Source organism: Pyxicephalus adspersus, chromosome 3, assembly GCF_032062135.1.
Source record: "Pyxicephalus adspersus chromosome 3, UCB_Pads_2.0, whole genome shotgun sequence".
NCBI classification, from domain to species: Eukaryota; Metazoa; Chordata; class Amphibia; order Anura; family Pyxicephalidae; genus Pyxicephalus; species Pyxicephalus adspersus.
In genome coordinates, this window is record NC_092860.1 from 156965562 (window position 1) to 156979609 (window position 14048).

At 41.8% G+C, this 14048-nt stretch overlaps 1 protein-coding gene and 1 long non-coding RNA gene across 4 annotated transcripts in view; one reads left to right on the top strand and one right to left on the bottom strand.

Annotated features, from left to right (window-relative positions):
• Positions 1–2473: 2473 nt before the first annotated feature.
• Positions 2474–14048, bottom strand: part of LOC140327371 (chymotrypsinogen A-like) — a 37235-nt gene continuing 25660 nt past the window's right edge. For 2 of the 3 annotated variants that reach the window (XM_072406758.1, XM_072406759.1), the window contains exon 7: positions 2474–2650. In XM_072406758.1, coding sequence (XP_072262859.1) covers positions 2489–2650 — 162 coding nt within the window. In that variant the 3' untranslated portion in view covers positions 2474–2488. Of the gene's footprint in view, positions 2651–3188; positions 3323–4181; positions 4363–14048 lie in introns of all 3 variants that reach the window. The other variant, XM_072406760.1, reaches the window with a different exon arrangement.
• LOC140327857 (uncharacterized) lies at positions 10572–14048 on the top strand. The gene is made up of 3 exons (XR_011920153.1): positions 10572–10768; positions 12615–12665; positions 14005–14048. It is a non-coding gene; the product is annotated as an uncharacterized lncRNA (long non-coding RNA).

Consider the following 14048-nt stretch of genomic DNA (forward strand, 5'->3'; position numbering starts at 1 on the left):
AAACCAATGGAGGACCAGCATCAGGGCGTAGGTCAGCGGGAGCAGTAGCAGTGTGTGGCCCCTGGTCAGCTATTGCCAGGGGGACCGCATTAGTAAGAGTCATGGTGAGCTGGGTGTAGTGCATCATCAATGCCACCCAGAAGTGTGTAATACAATTGTAGTGAATGGAGTACTGACAGGAGGCAGCAGCAGGAGGAGGAGGTGGTGGGCCCTGAGATGGAGCGGGGACTGCATTGGTAACTGGCATCTAGAGCTGGGTGTAGCGCACCATTAATGCCACCCAGAAGTGTGTAATACAAATATCTGAAATTAGTGAAGGGCGAAAGAGTCAATGTAGGTGAAAGAGGAGACAATGATGTGGTTGTACCTCCTTCAAGAGAACGCAAGTACTGCTCCCACTTTGGTTTGTGGTTCTTGCGCATGTGGGAAAGCAGGGATGTTGTACCAAAATGTGATCCGGCCTGTCCTCTGCGGATTTGCCTGTGGCACAGGATGCAGATTGCTACGCACCCGTCATCGTCTTTCAGCGTGAGAAAGGACAACACTGGAGAGGTGCGTGCAACCTCTCTGCTGCTCTTTCTCTTTGCCTGTCTCTGCGTCTGCTGGGTGCCCTGCGTCTGCTCCACCTCGATCTCCTCCATGGTCACATCGTCTTTGACTGTTCCTCACACATCTCAGACCTGTTTGACAACTTGTGCTGCTGCCTCCAACAGTTTGCTGCTGCTGCTGTCCTACAGTGGCCGACTGCCGGGGAATATGCCCCCTGCCAGATACGGCAGGTTGCCCAGCGACACGCCTTCCACTGCGTCTACGGCTTATCTATTACTTATTAGGGCAAAAATGCACCTGTACCGAACGGTTTCTTTGGTAACTAGGAACAGGTATTAAACACTGAAATCTCTGTATTTTTGTAATAGTAGGACAGAATTTTATTTTACCAAACACTCTTCTTTGGTAAATAGCAAGAGGTATTAAACTGAGAGTAGGACAAAATGTTTCTCTAGCAAAATGGCTTCTTTAGTACATAGGAACTGCTATATCTGTATATATCAAACCTGTAACAATCTGCGTCTCTCCCTGCTTCATTCCTTCACAAAGAACACAAGATGGAGTGACTAACCCCTCCCTCCTTCTCTGTATATATGGCTGTGGTCAGATCTCTCCTGATTGGCTGCTGGGCCTTGCTGTGCATCCTGGGAGCAAATGATTCGCTCCCAGCCACACCATTCCCTCCGGAAATAGTCACCGTTCCAGCCCTCTGGTTTTTCCCTCGTTTGTTCGGCGAGAACACGACCTCATGGCAAATCACAAGGCAGTTCTCGCCTAAAAATTCAGTAAGAGAGAAAGACCCGATTCGCCGCGAGATTGAACTTACAAATCTCGCTCCCTCATCCCTACTTGTGACAACCCCATGGTACTCTTATCATTCAACTATTGACAACACTTTCAGAATATCTAAAAATCCATCAGGATCCAGTGGACATTTCAGCTTTATTTACAAGTTCCAAGCATTGTCATCACATGGAAGGACCTCTGAAGCTTTGCCTGCCACAAGGACATACTCTCAACACAACAGCATTAGTATTAGAACCGTCCATCTATTTCATTCAGTTATTTTTTTTTTCTTTTGGGGACAAATTCTTTGCTAGAAACACCAGTTGACTTTTAATCACATTGATAGCTGGACACAAAAAAGGGCCAAATCACCTAAAATGTGAACAAGTCCAGTCTGCAGACAACACGGTCGGATAACACAGAAGATAATATCATCTGCAAAGAATGCAGTTTTATTAGAGAAACCCTTAGTGAAACATCTTCAAACAGGGTGGTCTTCTCAAAGGACCTGATCAGGGGCCCGACACAATGAAGTGACAATGGACATCCCTGATGACTGCCCTTCCTTAGTCTCAAAGGACATGAGGTAATATTCTGAACCTTTGGCTTTAAATACATTATTTGGAAATAATCAAAGATAGACCTAGAAATTCTCACTCCCAGTTCAAATTATCAAAAGCCTTCCTCAGAAACAAAGGAGAAGAGCTCAATGAGGGTGAATATTCCAGGACTATAATGATCTTACATACAATATTTGCCTCTGACCTTCCCATAATAAACACAGTTTGTACCGAGGACATCGATTTGGGTAGAATGGAATCGACTTATTATTGTTTTTACATTTTGATTTGCATTGACACACATCTGGCTCCCCTTATTTTATGATAGTAGTTTGCCTATTTTACCACTGAAATTCCCAAGAATTCAATATTACATCTATATCCCAACTCATCATATGTGTATCTCCCATTCACCCGCCATTCACCAACACATACAGATTAAACACAGAACAGAAGCAAGTGTCATTTCACTTATCCAACCTGCTGAATAATAATTCTTGGTGACTGTGTAAAAATATAAATACTTCACACAATCCACAGAGTTCTCATTTATAAGATATTTTATTGAATATTAGAAATGGATTAGATTGTATTTAGTTAGCGGCCACCGTCTGGTCCACCCAGGATCTGAGAGCGGTGACACGGGCGTAGACTCCTGGAGAAGCTGTGCTGCAGGTAGAGCTGCCCCAGGACACAATACCGGCCAGGGTCCAGGCTCCGTTCCTCTGGCACACAAGGGGTCCACCAGAGTCACCCTGAAAAGAGGAAAAAGTAAACAGTATAAGAAATAATTTTGTCTTTTATATTGTGAATAATGCAGACGTTATTGGTTTGAGGCTTTTATGGAGCCATCAAAATATCTTCTTACAACTGGACATCTCTCCTACCTAACAATTCTCCCTCCTTCCCTACCTGACATCACTTTATACAGCTGCTGTGGAGGACTAAGTGCTTCATTTTTTGGTGTCAGATAATAAATTGATGACATTTTAGAGTATTGAAAGGTCAGTATGAATGTTCTCCACCCATCACCAAAGAAATGATCTTGAAGGAGTCTGAAACAACCCATCTCCAATTAGTTGTAACATTAGTAATATGTAACAAGTGATCAATCCTCTGATACAGGACACTGGGCATATTTAGCACATTATACACACCTGTCACTCCCCAATGGTCTAATTCCTGATAATATTGTATGTATGATGAAGATGTTACAAAAGATACCTAGACCCAAGATGTACTTTCTAATTCCCCATACTGAATGACATTGGCCATTAATAAAGACCATCGTACCATGCAGGAGGAGGCACCGGAGGCACCGGCACAGATCATGGTGCTCTGCATTCTGGATCCCCAGTATCTCTGGCACTCGGTGTTGCTGAGGAGAGGAAGAGCCACTTGCTGGAGCTTAGATGGGGTGTTTTGTGCTGAAAGAAATGAGAAGAAGGATTAACATGACCACATTATTATCACAACAGTTCACAATGACATTACAATCTAGAAAACAGTCTGGCAGAGTCACATCTAACATAGAAAAGCTTGAGACATCTTTATGTACGGACAACTGTAGACCTCAGTATAACCACATCATAGTGATCCTTCATACCGGACTGCTATTTTGTCTTTTCTCTTTTCCAACAATATTTTATCCATGGTGTAAACACTGACATCCTCCTACACAATAATGAAGATGGGACAATCCCATATATAGAGGAAGTGCAGCTTGTTACCAGTTCTTTGGGGTTTTTACCAAAAAATATATATATATATATATATATGTTTGTTTCACCATTAATATATTAAAAATGTCCTTATTAAAAGGGGAGAGAAAAGAAAATTCAGCCTTAATCATCCGATGTCCATAATGGTCCTCTTCAATAAAGGGAAAGTTGGTTAGGTCTCCTGTGAAGTTTTTATTGATATCTGTGTTTCATATAGAAGATTCACCCTTCTATGTGTGCTGGTGCTCATTAACACCAAAAGAAAAAGTGAGAGGAACTCAGTGTTAGAGTTTTCCTTACAACAAGAAGTAAGTGGGAATTTTCCAACAGGGATAATTGTTACAGAGGAATTCACCTCACAAAGCGAAAGAGTTAAGGAACAACAAAAAATAAGTCCTATCTCTCCAATTAAATCAGAAACCAAAGAACAGCGAGAGTAGAGAAGCCAGACATGTGAGGAATACCCCAGGAACTCACATAGAGTGCTCAGGACATTCCTCTTATGCCCATTGGGTATTTACTGGTAAATATTGTTGTTTTCCTGTAGAATATCTAAATCACTTACAGGAAGAGTTGAGTAATCCCCATCCTGTGGTGACGCATCTTTCTCCTCCATTGAAGGCATCGGAGGTAGCAGCAAGACAAACGGGGGACACGCGGGTATTGAAGGTGGCAGCACTGGACAGCTTGATCAGGGTGATGTCATTGGCGATGGTCAGGGAGCTGTAGCTGGGGTGTCTGAAGACCTGAGAAGAGGGAGGATAGAATTTTAGGTTTTCTCACAATTTCCATCTCTGGTGACCTCCCAAGTGTTGGGGGGTTACCAAGTATTACCAAGAAAGGAAGAAGGGGCATTCCACCTCCATTCCACATCTCAAGATAATTTATGTCCTGATCTGTGTAGGAATACCAAGAAAGAAATACAGCCTACCTATAAGGTGTGAAATATGGCCCCCAGCATACACACATATATCAATACAACCAATACATAGGAACCAAGCTTAGAAAAACATTGATTACACTGATCACATTCACATATTTCAATCTCATTGACAAGAAGGTTTTTCTCTTCAGCAGTGAGAACTTACTCTGGAAATAGTCTTGGTCTGGATGGGCTCGGCACTGGAGGCACGGTCAAATTCACCCAGGACGACACGGTGGGAAGTTCTACATGGAAGAGAAATGTGAGTGGTCATTTCCATGTGGTTTAGGGGCAATGTCAATTATCATTCATAGACTTGGCCATTGTCTCTCCTGACATAGGAATATTCCAGCAGTGATGAATGTGTAACAGTGATGAATGTGTAACATAATAATGTTTTGTTCCATGCAATATCTCTGGACATAGTTCCAAAAGCAAGGTTTACTACACCATATACTGATGAGAGCTAAAAATGGTACAAAAATTGGCAAATGGTCTGTAATCCGTTGGCCCTGGGTGTACAGTGGGATGAATTTATTACGATGTGTCTGGTGTATAGCAGTGGCTTTGGACAGACGGTTTGATGGGTAAAGCAATGCAGAAATTGCTGAGTTTGTAGATAATATCATATAAGACTTACGTGACGCCACAGTGGGCAGCAGTGACAACCCACAGGCTGTTGACCAGGGAGCCTCCGCAGAAGTGGAATCCAGTGTTGTCCTGGAAAGGAAAAGTCATCAGATGGTCATTGCTTCATTTACAGAACATTTCACCTTACACTGAATAGAACCATGTGAATGTCACAGAGGGGGCCACCTGAGGTTAGAGTCATGTATCATTCATCAAATTATCAGCAGTGGGGTCTCTGAGATCTAAAAAGGTTCAGAAGATCGTTGAAGAGTGAAACAACTTTTGTTGGTGCCATGTAAGACTTCTATCAATCAGAAACATCTTCCAGGCTGAAATGTTACGAGAGATCTTCAGGGAAATGTCTATTTGAGGCTTCCAGAGTTTAGCGCCTCTTTATGAAAAGTGAATATTCAGATGTTTCTGTCCCTCAAGAGGTGAACCATTAGAGCTAGAAAAGCCTAAATCCTGTTTTTCCTGTATAAAATGTTTCCTAGTCGGACCCATCCTATTAATAAGATCTCTGGAGGAGAGAACCAGCCATTGTAGACTTTGATCCTTCAGGTCACGTAATTACAGCCTTCCTAGAGGTCTTCATATATCCATGCTAAAAAGACGTCTAAGTTTCGGTGTAGTAAAGAGGTTTGGTTACGGAGGAAAAGATATGAAGAAACAGGTGTTACAGAAAAATGTCATTTATCAAGACTCTGCTGGAGTGTTTCATGGTATGTAAAGTCAATAATTAGTCCTCAAACACAAATTATGACTTTAAAAGAATAAATATGTAATAATTAAACTTCAGATTTCTCTCCATAATTACACTCAGGTCTGGTGTTCCAGATTCTGCCCCAGGCTTCTCTCATGTCCCCATTACCAGTCTCTTTCCTGATGACAAATCTCTGGAAACCCGAGATCCATAGAATGTCAGCAGTATGTATAGAACAAGGACCAAAGCATTATATAATGATTACAAGTCTAGGAAATCTTTATTAAAATTCACGGATCCATCTTGATGGTGGCCAATTTCTGAGGACCAGTTCCTGGGGCTGGGCTGCCCCGTCCACATTCTTTTCGGCAGTATAGTAAGTTGAACCTGGTGTTTCAGCATCAATGGCCACCATGGGTTTCTCCAAACTCAGGAAACCCTTTTTCAGAATTGTATATAGCTTGAGAAATGGACCCTTTGGGATATTGAAAGCTTGTATCTTAATACCCGAACATATATCTAAACCCAGGAACAGAAATATTGCAGTTTCTTTGGTTTTGTTTTATTTTCATCTAGTGATCTTCCAAGTGGTACACTTGCTGTCCCAGTGTGACAACCAGTATATTTCGTACTTGCAGAAAACATTCCTAAAATAAAGCCACCAAATCTACAGACAGGAATTTACAATTTGTAAAATAATTGATCTTGGCACATGATAGGCATCAACCAATGGCAAAGACAGCATAATACCCTATTACAGAGCAGAGGAAGGCACTTTGAGGTTACCAATAAATCATGGCTTGCACAAGGCTTTCACTGAGAGCATCATTTTACACAGCTGTACAGCACAGACACTATATCCTGCTAGGAACAGCTTTACACAAGTGGTCACTGCCAACTGCCAGTCCCCATGTGCTTCCAATTTGTTTGCAGGATTAGACATAAAGAACTGCACTAAATTTAACAGTGACCACTCTGTCCGTGTGGACCATAAAGATATAAGAATTGGGCCCTAAGAGGCATGCAAAGATTCACTAGTCTTGCCCGTCCAGCAGTTTTTAATCCAGACCATGACCTAGTCAGGGTTTTCTTGCCCTGTAACCTCAGGCTCTTACCTTTTCATTGAGAAGGTCCTCTTGTTTCTCTTCTCCAAAGTTATGCTTTTTAAGGTGCCCACACAAATGACCACTAATCTCACCCATATGCCAAAAAATGCTTGCACCTGGGCAGTGATTGGCTCCTACATATCTAAGGTCAAGTCTCAAACCAGTGGCAGTAGGTAGCCAACCAACCGATACTCCCAAGGGGTAAATCAGAATCTGGATTCTAGAACTTTAACCTCTTTTATCCTAAATAGAGGGGTGTTACACTTACCTGGAGGGAGGATCTTCCAACAAAAGGGAAAGAAATGAGTGATTATGCCATACTATAAGGGACTAAAACCTTTCTGCACCAGGGAAGAGCAGATTGGGCCTAAAAGCCCTTTTTGGTCCAGGCTGGGTTAGCTGTCCTATGCTGTATATCTGTCCTATATTTTTCTTTATGGAACTCTTCCGGGAACTGGCATTACATTAATGATGTATGCTGTGTGACTGGATATTGATACTGAGATATGGAGAGTAACAGATAAACAGTTGGGCAAAATAAAGGTTGACAAAGCACCAGGAGCTGATGGATTTTATCCACGTGTCCTCAAAGAGCTGAGCTCAGTTATTTCAATGCCATTATTTCTAATTTTTACTTTTTAGTCACTGGCAAGGTACCGATGGATTGGCGTAAGGCCAATGTTGTTCCTATCTTCAAAAAGGGAGCAAAGTCATTACCAAGTAACTACAGACTGGTTAGTTTAACATCCATTGTTGGAAAGGTCCCAGAGAGTTTGATAATAAACCACATAGAGGAGTTTCTGCTATAAAATATTATTATAAGTGATAGTCAGCATGGCTTCAAGAAAGACCGAAACTGTCAAAAAAATTTACTCTCTTTTTATGAGGAAGTAAGTAAACAGGTAGACAGTGGAGTAGCAGGTGATATCGTGTACTTGGACTTTGCTAAAGCATTTTAATTCTAGTCATATTTCAGTGAGTTGTTCCTAAGAATTATGGGCCTGCAATGTAAAATAAATGTTCATGCAAAAAAAGTTATGCTTTTCGTTGCGTGGAAATACAGACAGAATTAGAACGACAGGGGGGTTAAATAATTTTTTACAGTGATGGAAAGATGTTAGGGTTCTCAATAAATACCCAAAAATGGGAACATTCACTTGGTATATTAGTAGTCCTTTGTGATTATAGAAGTGAACTTAGCTTGACTGTCCTGATTTAAATAAGAAGGGAGCTGAGCTTCAAGTTCCTTAGGGTAATCACTGCAGGTCAGGTGTTGTAGCAAATATGTGAAATCCTGGTTGTTCTCGTTGTTTGCAGCAAGGGTTAAGGACCTTTACTTGTCCTGCTTCCTTCTATGTATTGTAATATCAGGAAACTAGGGATGTTTGGGGAACTCGAAAGCCCAGATGTTTGGTCACACCACCGTCAGAGGTTATTGGCTCTTTAATTTTATAGTGTGAAGGACAGCTTGGATTAGTCAATAACTTCTTGGTGATGACCTCTATTTTCGGTAAAAATAACAAGTGTGCACATTAGAGAGGCACAGTTGTTGAAGTTTCTGGAGACTGGGGTGGGATCACTGCTTCTGTTATAGTGTTTGGATCCAGTAGGGCTGTATAGAGACTATGGTACCCTATACAGTCTTATCTTGGTGTGTGGGGAAAGCATGATGACCTAGAAGAGCTGTAAATTCTGATTTACCTTGTGTCCAAACTCTGAGAGGCCCTAAATATAGTCCCAGAGGTCTTCTGTACCTCCCTAATAATGTCTGGGAATAATATATGAATTTGGAGGTCCCAACCTAGTCTTTATTCAATATTTGTGTTTATCAGAATGTCTTAAACCTCACATGATCACATAGGAAAATGACTATGGAGCTGTAAAATGCATTGCTTTAACCTGTTAGGTATGAAGGATAAGGCCAAAGATGGAAGGTACAAGCAAGGCAAACGTTGATGGGTTAGGCAGTGATGGGTAGGGTTGCGGGTTCCAATCAGCAGGTGTGACCAGCGTGTAAATAGACCAATGGTGACTAAGAAATTATAGAAGGCAAATGTATGAGCATGGAAATATTATTCATCAAATTTACATTCTTATAATTTATATTCTTTATCTAGATTACAGAAAGACACTGGGCGGCCACAGATAAAGAAAGGCGGTTGAAGGACAATAAGCTGTGATATTATCAGACTCTTCATGTGATCCGACCATCTGCTGAACTACATGAACCACACTGAGACTCTTTTCTACATTTCCGACTCATATATATTATAGGGAAAGAAACATTCAATGTCAGTTGTGATATTATCATCCTCCTCACCATCCAACGAACACACATCCACCAATACTTTCCCAATAACAGCCATCATCATCATCATCGTCATCCTTCTGATCAGTGCTTCCCAATATGCACATCTACTATTAAATGTCAACTCTGACGTCCTCATTTTCTTATTGTTTTTTTCTGAAACATTTTCATGATTGGCCCAATGGGTCTACCTCAAGAATATCACCATGATATTATCATCATCCTGGAGTGTAGCATAATAATGTGATAGAAGCTAAGTCTCAAGGCAACTTTTCCCTGCTCCTTCTCCTTTCCTCTGTTATCTCCCCTTCTAATACAAATCATGGTTCCATTGGTATCAGTCACACTGCTCTCTCTTGGTTTGCTTCCGTCTGACCGCTCCTTTCAAGTTTCTTTCCATGGTAATTCCTGTCATGAAAACATTTCACTCTCACCATTATGATACAACATGGTTGCCACCTAATGCCACACCTCCACCTAGGATGAGAAAGGGCCAACACCTGAAAACACCCCGGGAACCAAAGAGCACACAGATTGGCGGAATGGATAATTGGTTTAATGTGAGGCTGAGGCCAGGCCAGGAACATTCAAGTTTTTCCTTATTAATGATAAGCAATAGAAACATAATCATAAAACATTTCCTTGCTGATCTGTGACCTCCATGACCTTTTTTTACCTCTACGATAACATCACCAACCTGCAGGAAGTCCTAGGCGGCCCATTCTGCAGGTGTGTGGTCACCCAAAGATACATGACCTGGAGTATAAGATCCCAAGTATATGGGGCTCTAGTGGGTATACTGGATCCATATAAAGGGACTCTGTACTTACAAATATAATGCCCTAAAGGATTACATTGATTTGAGGAATAATCCAATTAGAGGCTTAGAAGATCTCCCCAGAGGGGCCAATTAGATCCATTGTTAGAGTATGTATTTTCCTTTAGCACCAGTTTCTAAAAGTTTGCTTTTAATAAAGAGGAACTCTAAACAGCCAAATACGTCCACCATGACAATACAGTAGTATCTTTCTGAGCCATTGTTCTTCTTTGCCATAAGATTGTTGGTGAGGACCAATTACATTGGCCATTCATTAGACTTCTAGTGATTAGACTTCATGTTACTGTCCTTGCACTGTCTTCTGTCTGTTATCAGGCTTGGATAAAGTTTTGTGACATCAGATCTTCAAATCTGTCCAACAATTATCTATAACTGTCATCCCCTCCGACTCTGATAAAGCACCCAACCCCCATCTACAGAGAGCAGATTCATCATTCAGTGCAGAGATGGAGCTTCATCTGCTTCCCCTTCTTTTGTGTGTGTCCACCACCATCTCCATGGAGGTCAATGAGACAGGGGGTGAGCATTCCCCATTCTCTATAGGGGACAATATAATGCAGGGGGTGTACCCCTCATTCTTCATGGAGGACAATAAGACTGAGGGTGAGTCCCCCCCATTCTCTATTGGGGACAATATAATGAAGGGTGAGTACCCCCATTTTTTATAGGAGACAATATGATAGTGGGATAGTACCCCTTTTCCAGTAATGTAGGATGATATCATGTACCCTGTGTGTGTTCCCCTTCTTCTCTATAGGAGACAATATTGATTGAGGGTGGGTGAGTACCCTCCATTCCTAATAGTGGGCAATATGATGAAGGGTGAGTACCCCCCCCCCCCTTTCTATAGGTGACAATATGATTGAGGGTGAGTAACCCCATTCTCTATAGGGGACAAGATGATGATTTCTCTATATGGGAAAATATGATGGAGGGGCGTTCCCCCATTCCAGTATTGTAGGGTGATATCATGTATCTTGTATCTTGTTTCCTTCTCATTTCAAGGTCTCTCTCCCTTTTCTATTTCCTTCTAATTCGAGGGTCTCCTTCCTTATCATTCCAGTGTCTGACTCCCTTTTATATTTCCTTCTCATTCCAGAGTCTTACTTCCTTTTATTTTTCATTCCCATTCCAGGGTCTCAATCCATTCCTTTTCATTCCAAAGTCTCACGCCCCTCTCTATTTCCTTCTCATTCCAGGGCCCCACTCCCTTCTCTATTTCTTTCTTTAGCCAGGGTCTCACTTCCTTCTCTATTTCCTGCTCATTCCTGTGTCTCACTACCTTTTATATTTCTTCCTCATTCCTCATTCCAGGTTCTCTATTTCCTTCCCATTCCAGGGTCTCACTTCCCTTTTCATTCCAGGGTCTCACTCCCATCACTTCTCTATTTTCTTCTGATTTCAAGGTCTCGCTTTCTTCTCTGTTTCCTTCTCATTCTAGGGTCTCACTGACTTCTCTACTTCGTTCTCATGCCAGGGTCTCTCATCCTGCTCTGTTTCATTTCCTTTTTATAGTATTACTCCCTTCTCTATCTCCATCCCATTCCAGGGACTCACTCTCTTATCTATCTCCTTCCCAATCCAAGGTATTACTCCCTTCTCTATTTCACTCCCATTCCTGTGTCTCGCTCCCTTTTCCATTTCCTTCCTATTCTGGGGTCTCACTCCCTTCTCTATTTCTTTCTCATTACAGGGTCTCACTACCTTTTTTATATTTCCTTCCCATTACAGGGTTCCACTCCCTTCTCTATTTCCTTCTAATTCTAGGGTCACCCTCCCTTTTTTAATTCCTTATCATTCCAGGGTCTGGCTCCCTTTTATATTTCCTTCTTATTCCAGAGTCCTACTTCCTTTTATTTTTCATTCTCATTCCAGGGTCTCAATCCATTCTTAATTTCTTTTTCTTTCCAGAGTCTCACGCCCCTCTCTATTTCCTTCTCATTCCAGGGCCCCACTCCCTTCTGTATTTCTTTCTTTAGCCAGGGTCTAACTCGCTTTTCTATTTCCTTTCTATTCCAGGTTCTCACTTTCTTTTATATTTCCTTCTCATTCCAGGAAATTCCAGGTTTTCCTTCTCATTCCATGCGTGAGGTATTCCAGGGTGTCACTCCCCTCTCTTTTTCCTTCATATACAAAGGTTTCACTTTCTCTTTATTACTATACTTTTTGTGACTGCTTGGGATTCCCTGGGCACCGAGGTTGTTAGGCTTTCTTCTTCTCCAATCAATTCCTTTTACCAGAATAGACATGAGGGTAAAGAGGTCAGAAAAGAGTTTGCCAGGTAGACGCCATTATATTGAGATATCATGGAGGGTGGGAATAAAAACGTTTCTTATCCCTCTCCTATCAGTAACATTACAATTATATCGAGCAGATAATAACACAGAAATCGATTTTCATAATACAAAAAAAAATTCAGCAAATAGAATAAAGAAATTTAAAGTTTGTAAATGTAATTTCTGAGAATTCTAAATTGATTTTCTCTTTTCAGATGACGCTGGTTTTGGCAGTGGCAGCTACCCTAATTTTTTCGAAGTATTAGGTAATTACAATATTGCAGAAGCCTTCTTCTATTTCTCTACATTCCAGATATATAAATCAGGTCCCCTCTCCCTATAATATTACCCAAAGTTTACACCATTCAATATGTTGTTAATGTAGAAGAAATATTGTAGAGGTCATTGGATGACTTTACAGTTCCACTAATCACATCTTCATTGTAGCCAACACACCAGTGACCACCAGAACAGCCGTGAGATGCCAAGGGGGACATGCCCAAAGACTCTGTAATTCCCCAATCATATGCCAGTTCTCACCAGGCACCAATCCCCCAATCTTCCCCTATACTAAGCCCTTGTTCTGCCTTCAGAGGCTAATTGCTCTATCCCAGCACACAGTTCCCCCCAGGACCTGCGCACAAGATGATGTCTGGGGAAAGTTGACAGAGGGCCAGGAGCCCAAAAACCACCCAAATCACAGCAGCAGAAGGTTAGACAGGATAACATTTACAATAGACAACTGGTGCCTGGGAGCTGAGAAGCTATGAAGGATCAGTAGCCAATGGCGGGGCAAGATCCTAGCCAGGAACTACTGTTCTTATTGGCTGCATCACATACTCAGAAATCCCCTTCAGCTGCACGCAGTATATGCTTGGGATGCTGGGACAGTCAGAACCACGGCTAAAGGTAACCCGGGGAAGCCAATTACACAGAAAATTGCCTAATTCCTTTTGCTGCTGTAAGAGATGCCTCTTCCTCCTTTTCCTTCTCAATGTACATCTCTATCCCTCCTTCTTTCTATTCCTGTCTTCCCTCTCTCCTCTTCCTCCAAGTCTCACTTCTGCTTCTCCGTCCCTCTCTCCTTTCTTTCGCTCTCCTATCTCCATCTCTTTCTGCTCTCTCTTTTCCTTGCCGTCCTTTTTCCTTTTCTGCCCTAGATTCTCCCCTCCCTCCTCTCTATCCCTTCTTTTCTTGCTCCTGTTGCCTCCTTCCTTCTCTCTGTCTCTATGCTTTCTTCTCTTTTGTCCTCACGTCTCCTCTCTCTCCCAATAATTGTGTGTGTCAGCATTAAAGGCTGTTATTAGTAAGGAGGGAACAGCACAAGCTGACCTAGGGGAGCAAAAAGTACAAATAGCATTCTCCTAACAGATCTACCAATTGCCCCAAAAGGGCCTCCCGGAGTGAAGTCAATGGATTGTAGGAGAATGTTCTGTCCCTGGAAGACGCTCCCATCAGTAACATTACAAATATACCGAACAGATAATAGGGACACAGAAATCTGTTTTCATACTACAAATACAATTCAGCAAATGGAACAGAGAAATTATTGTTTTGTTTAGAAATGTCATTGCTGAGAATGCTGAACTGATTTTCTCTCTTCAGTTGACTACAAAACTGACACCGCCACCTCCAGTTACATTATTCAA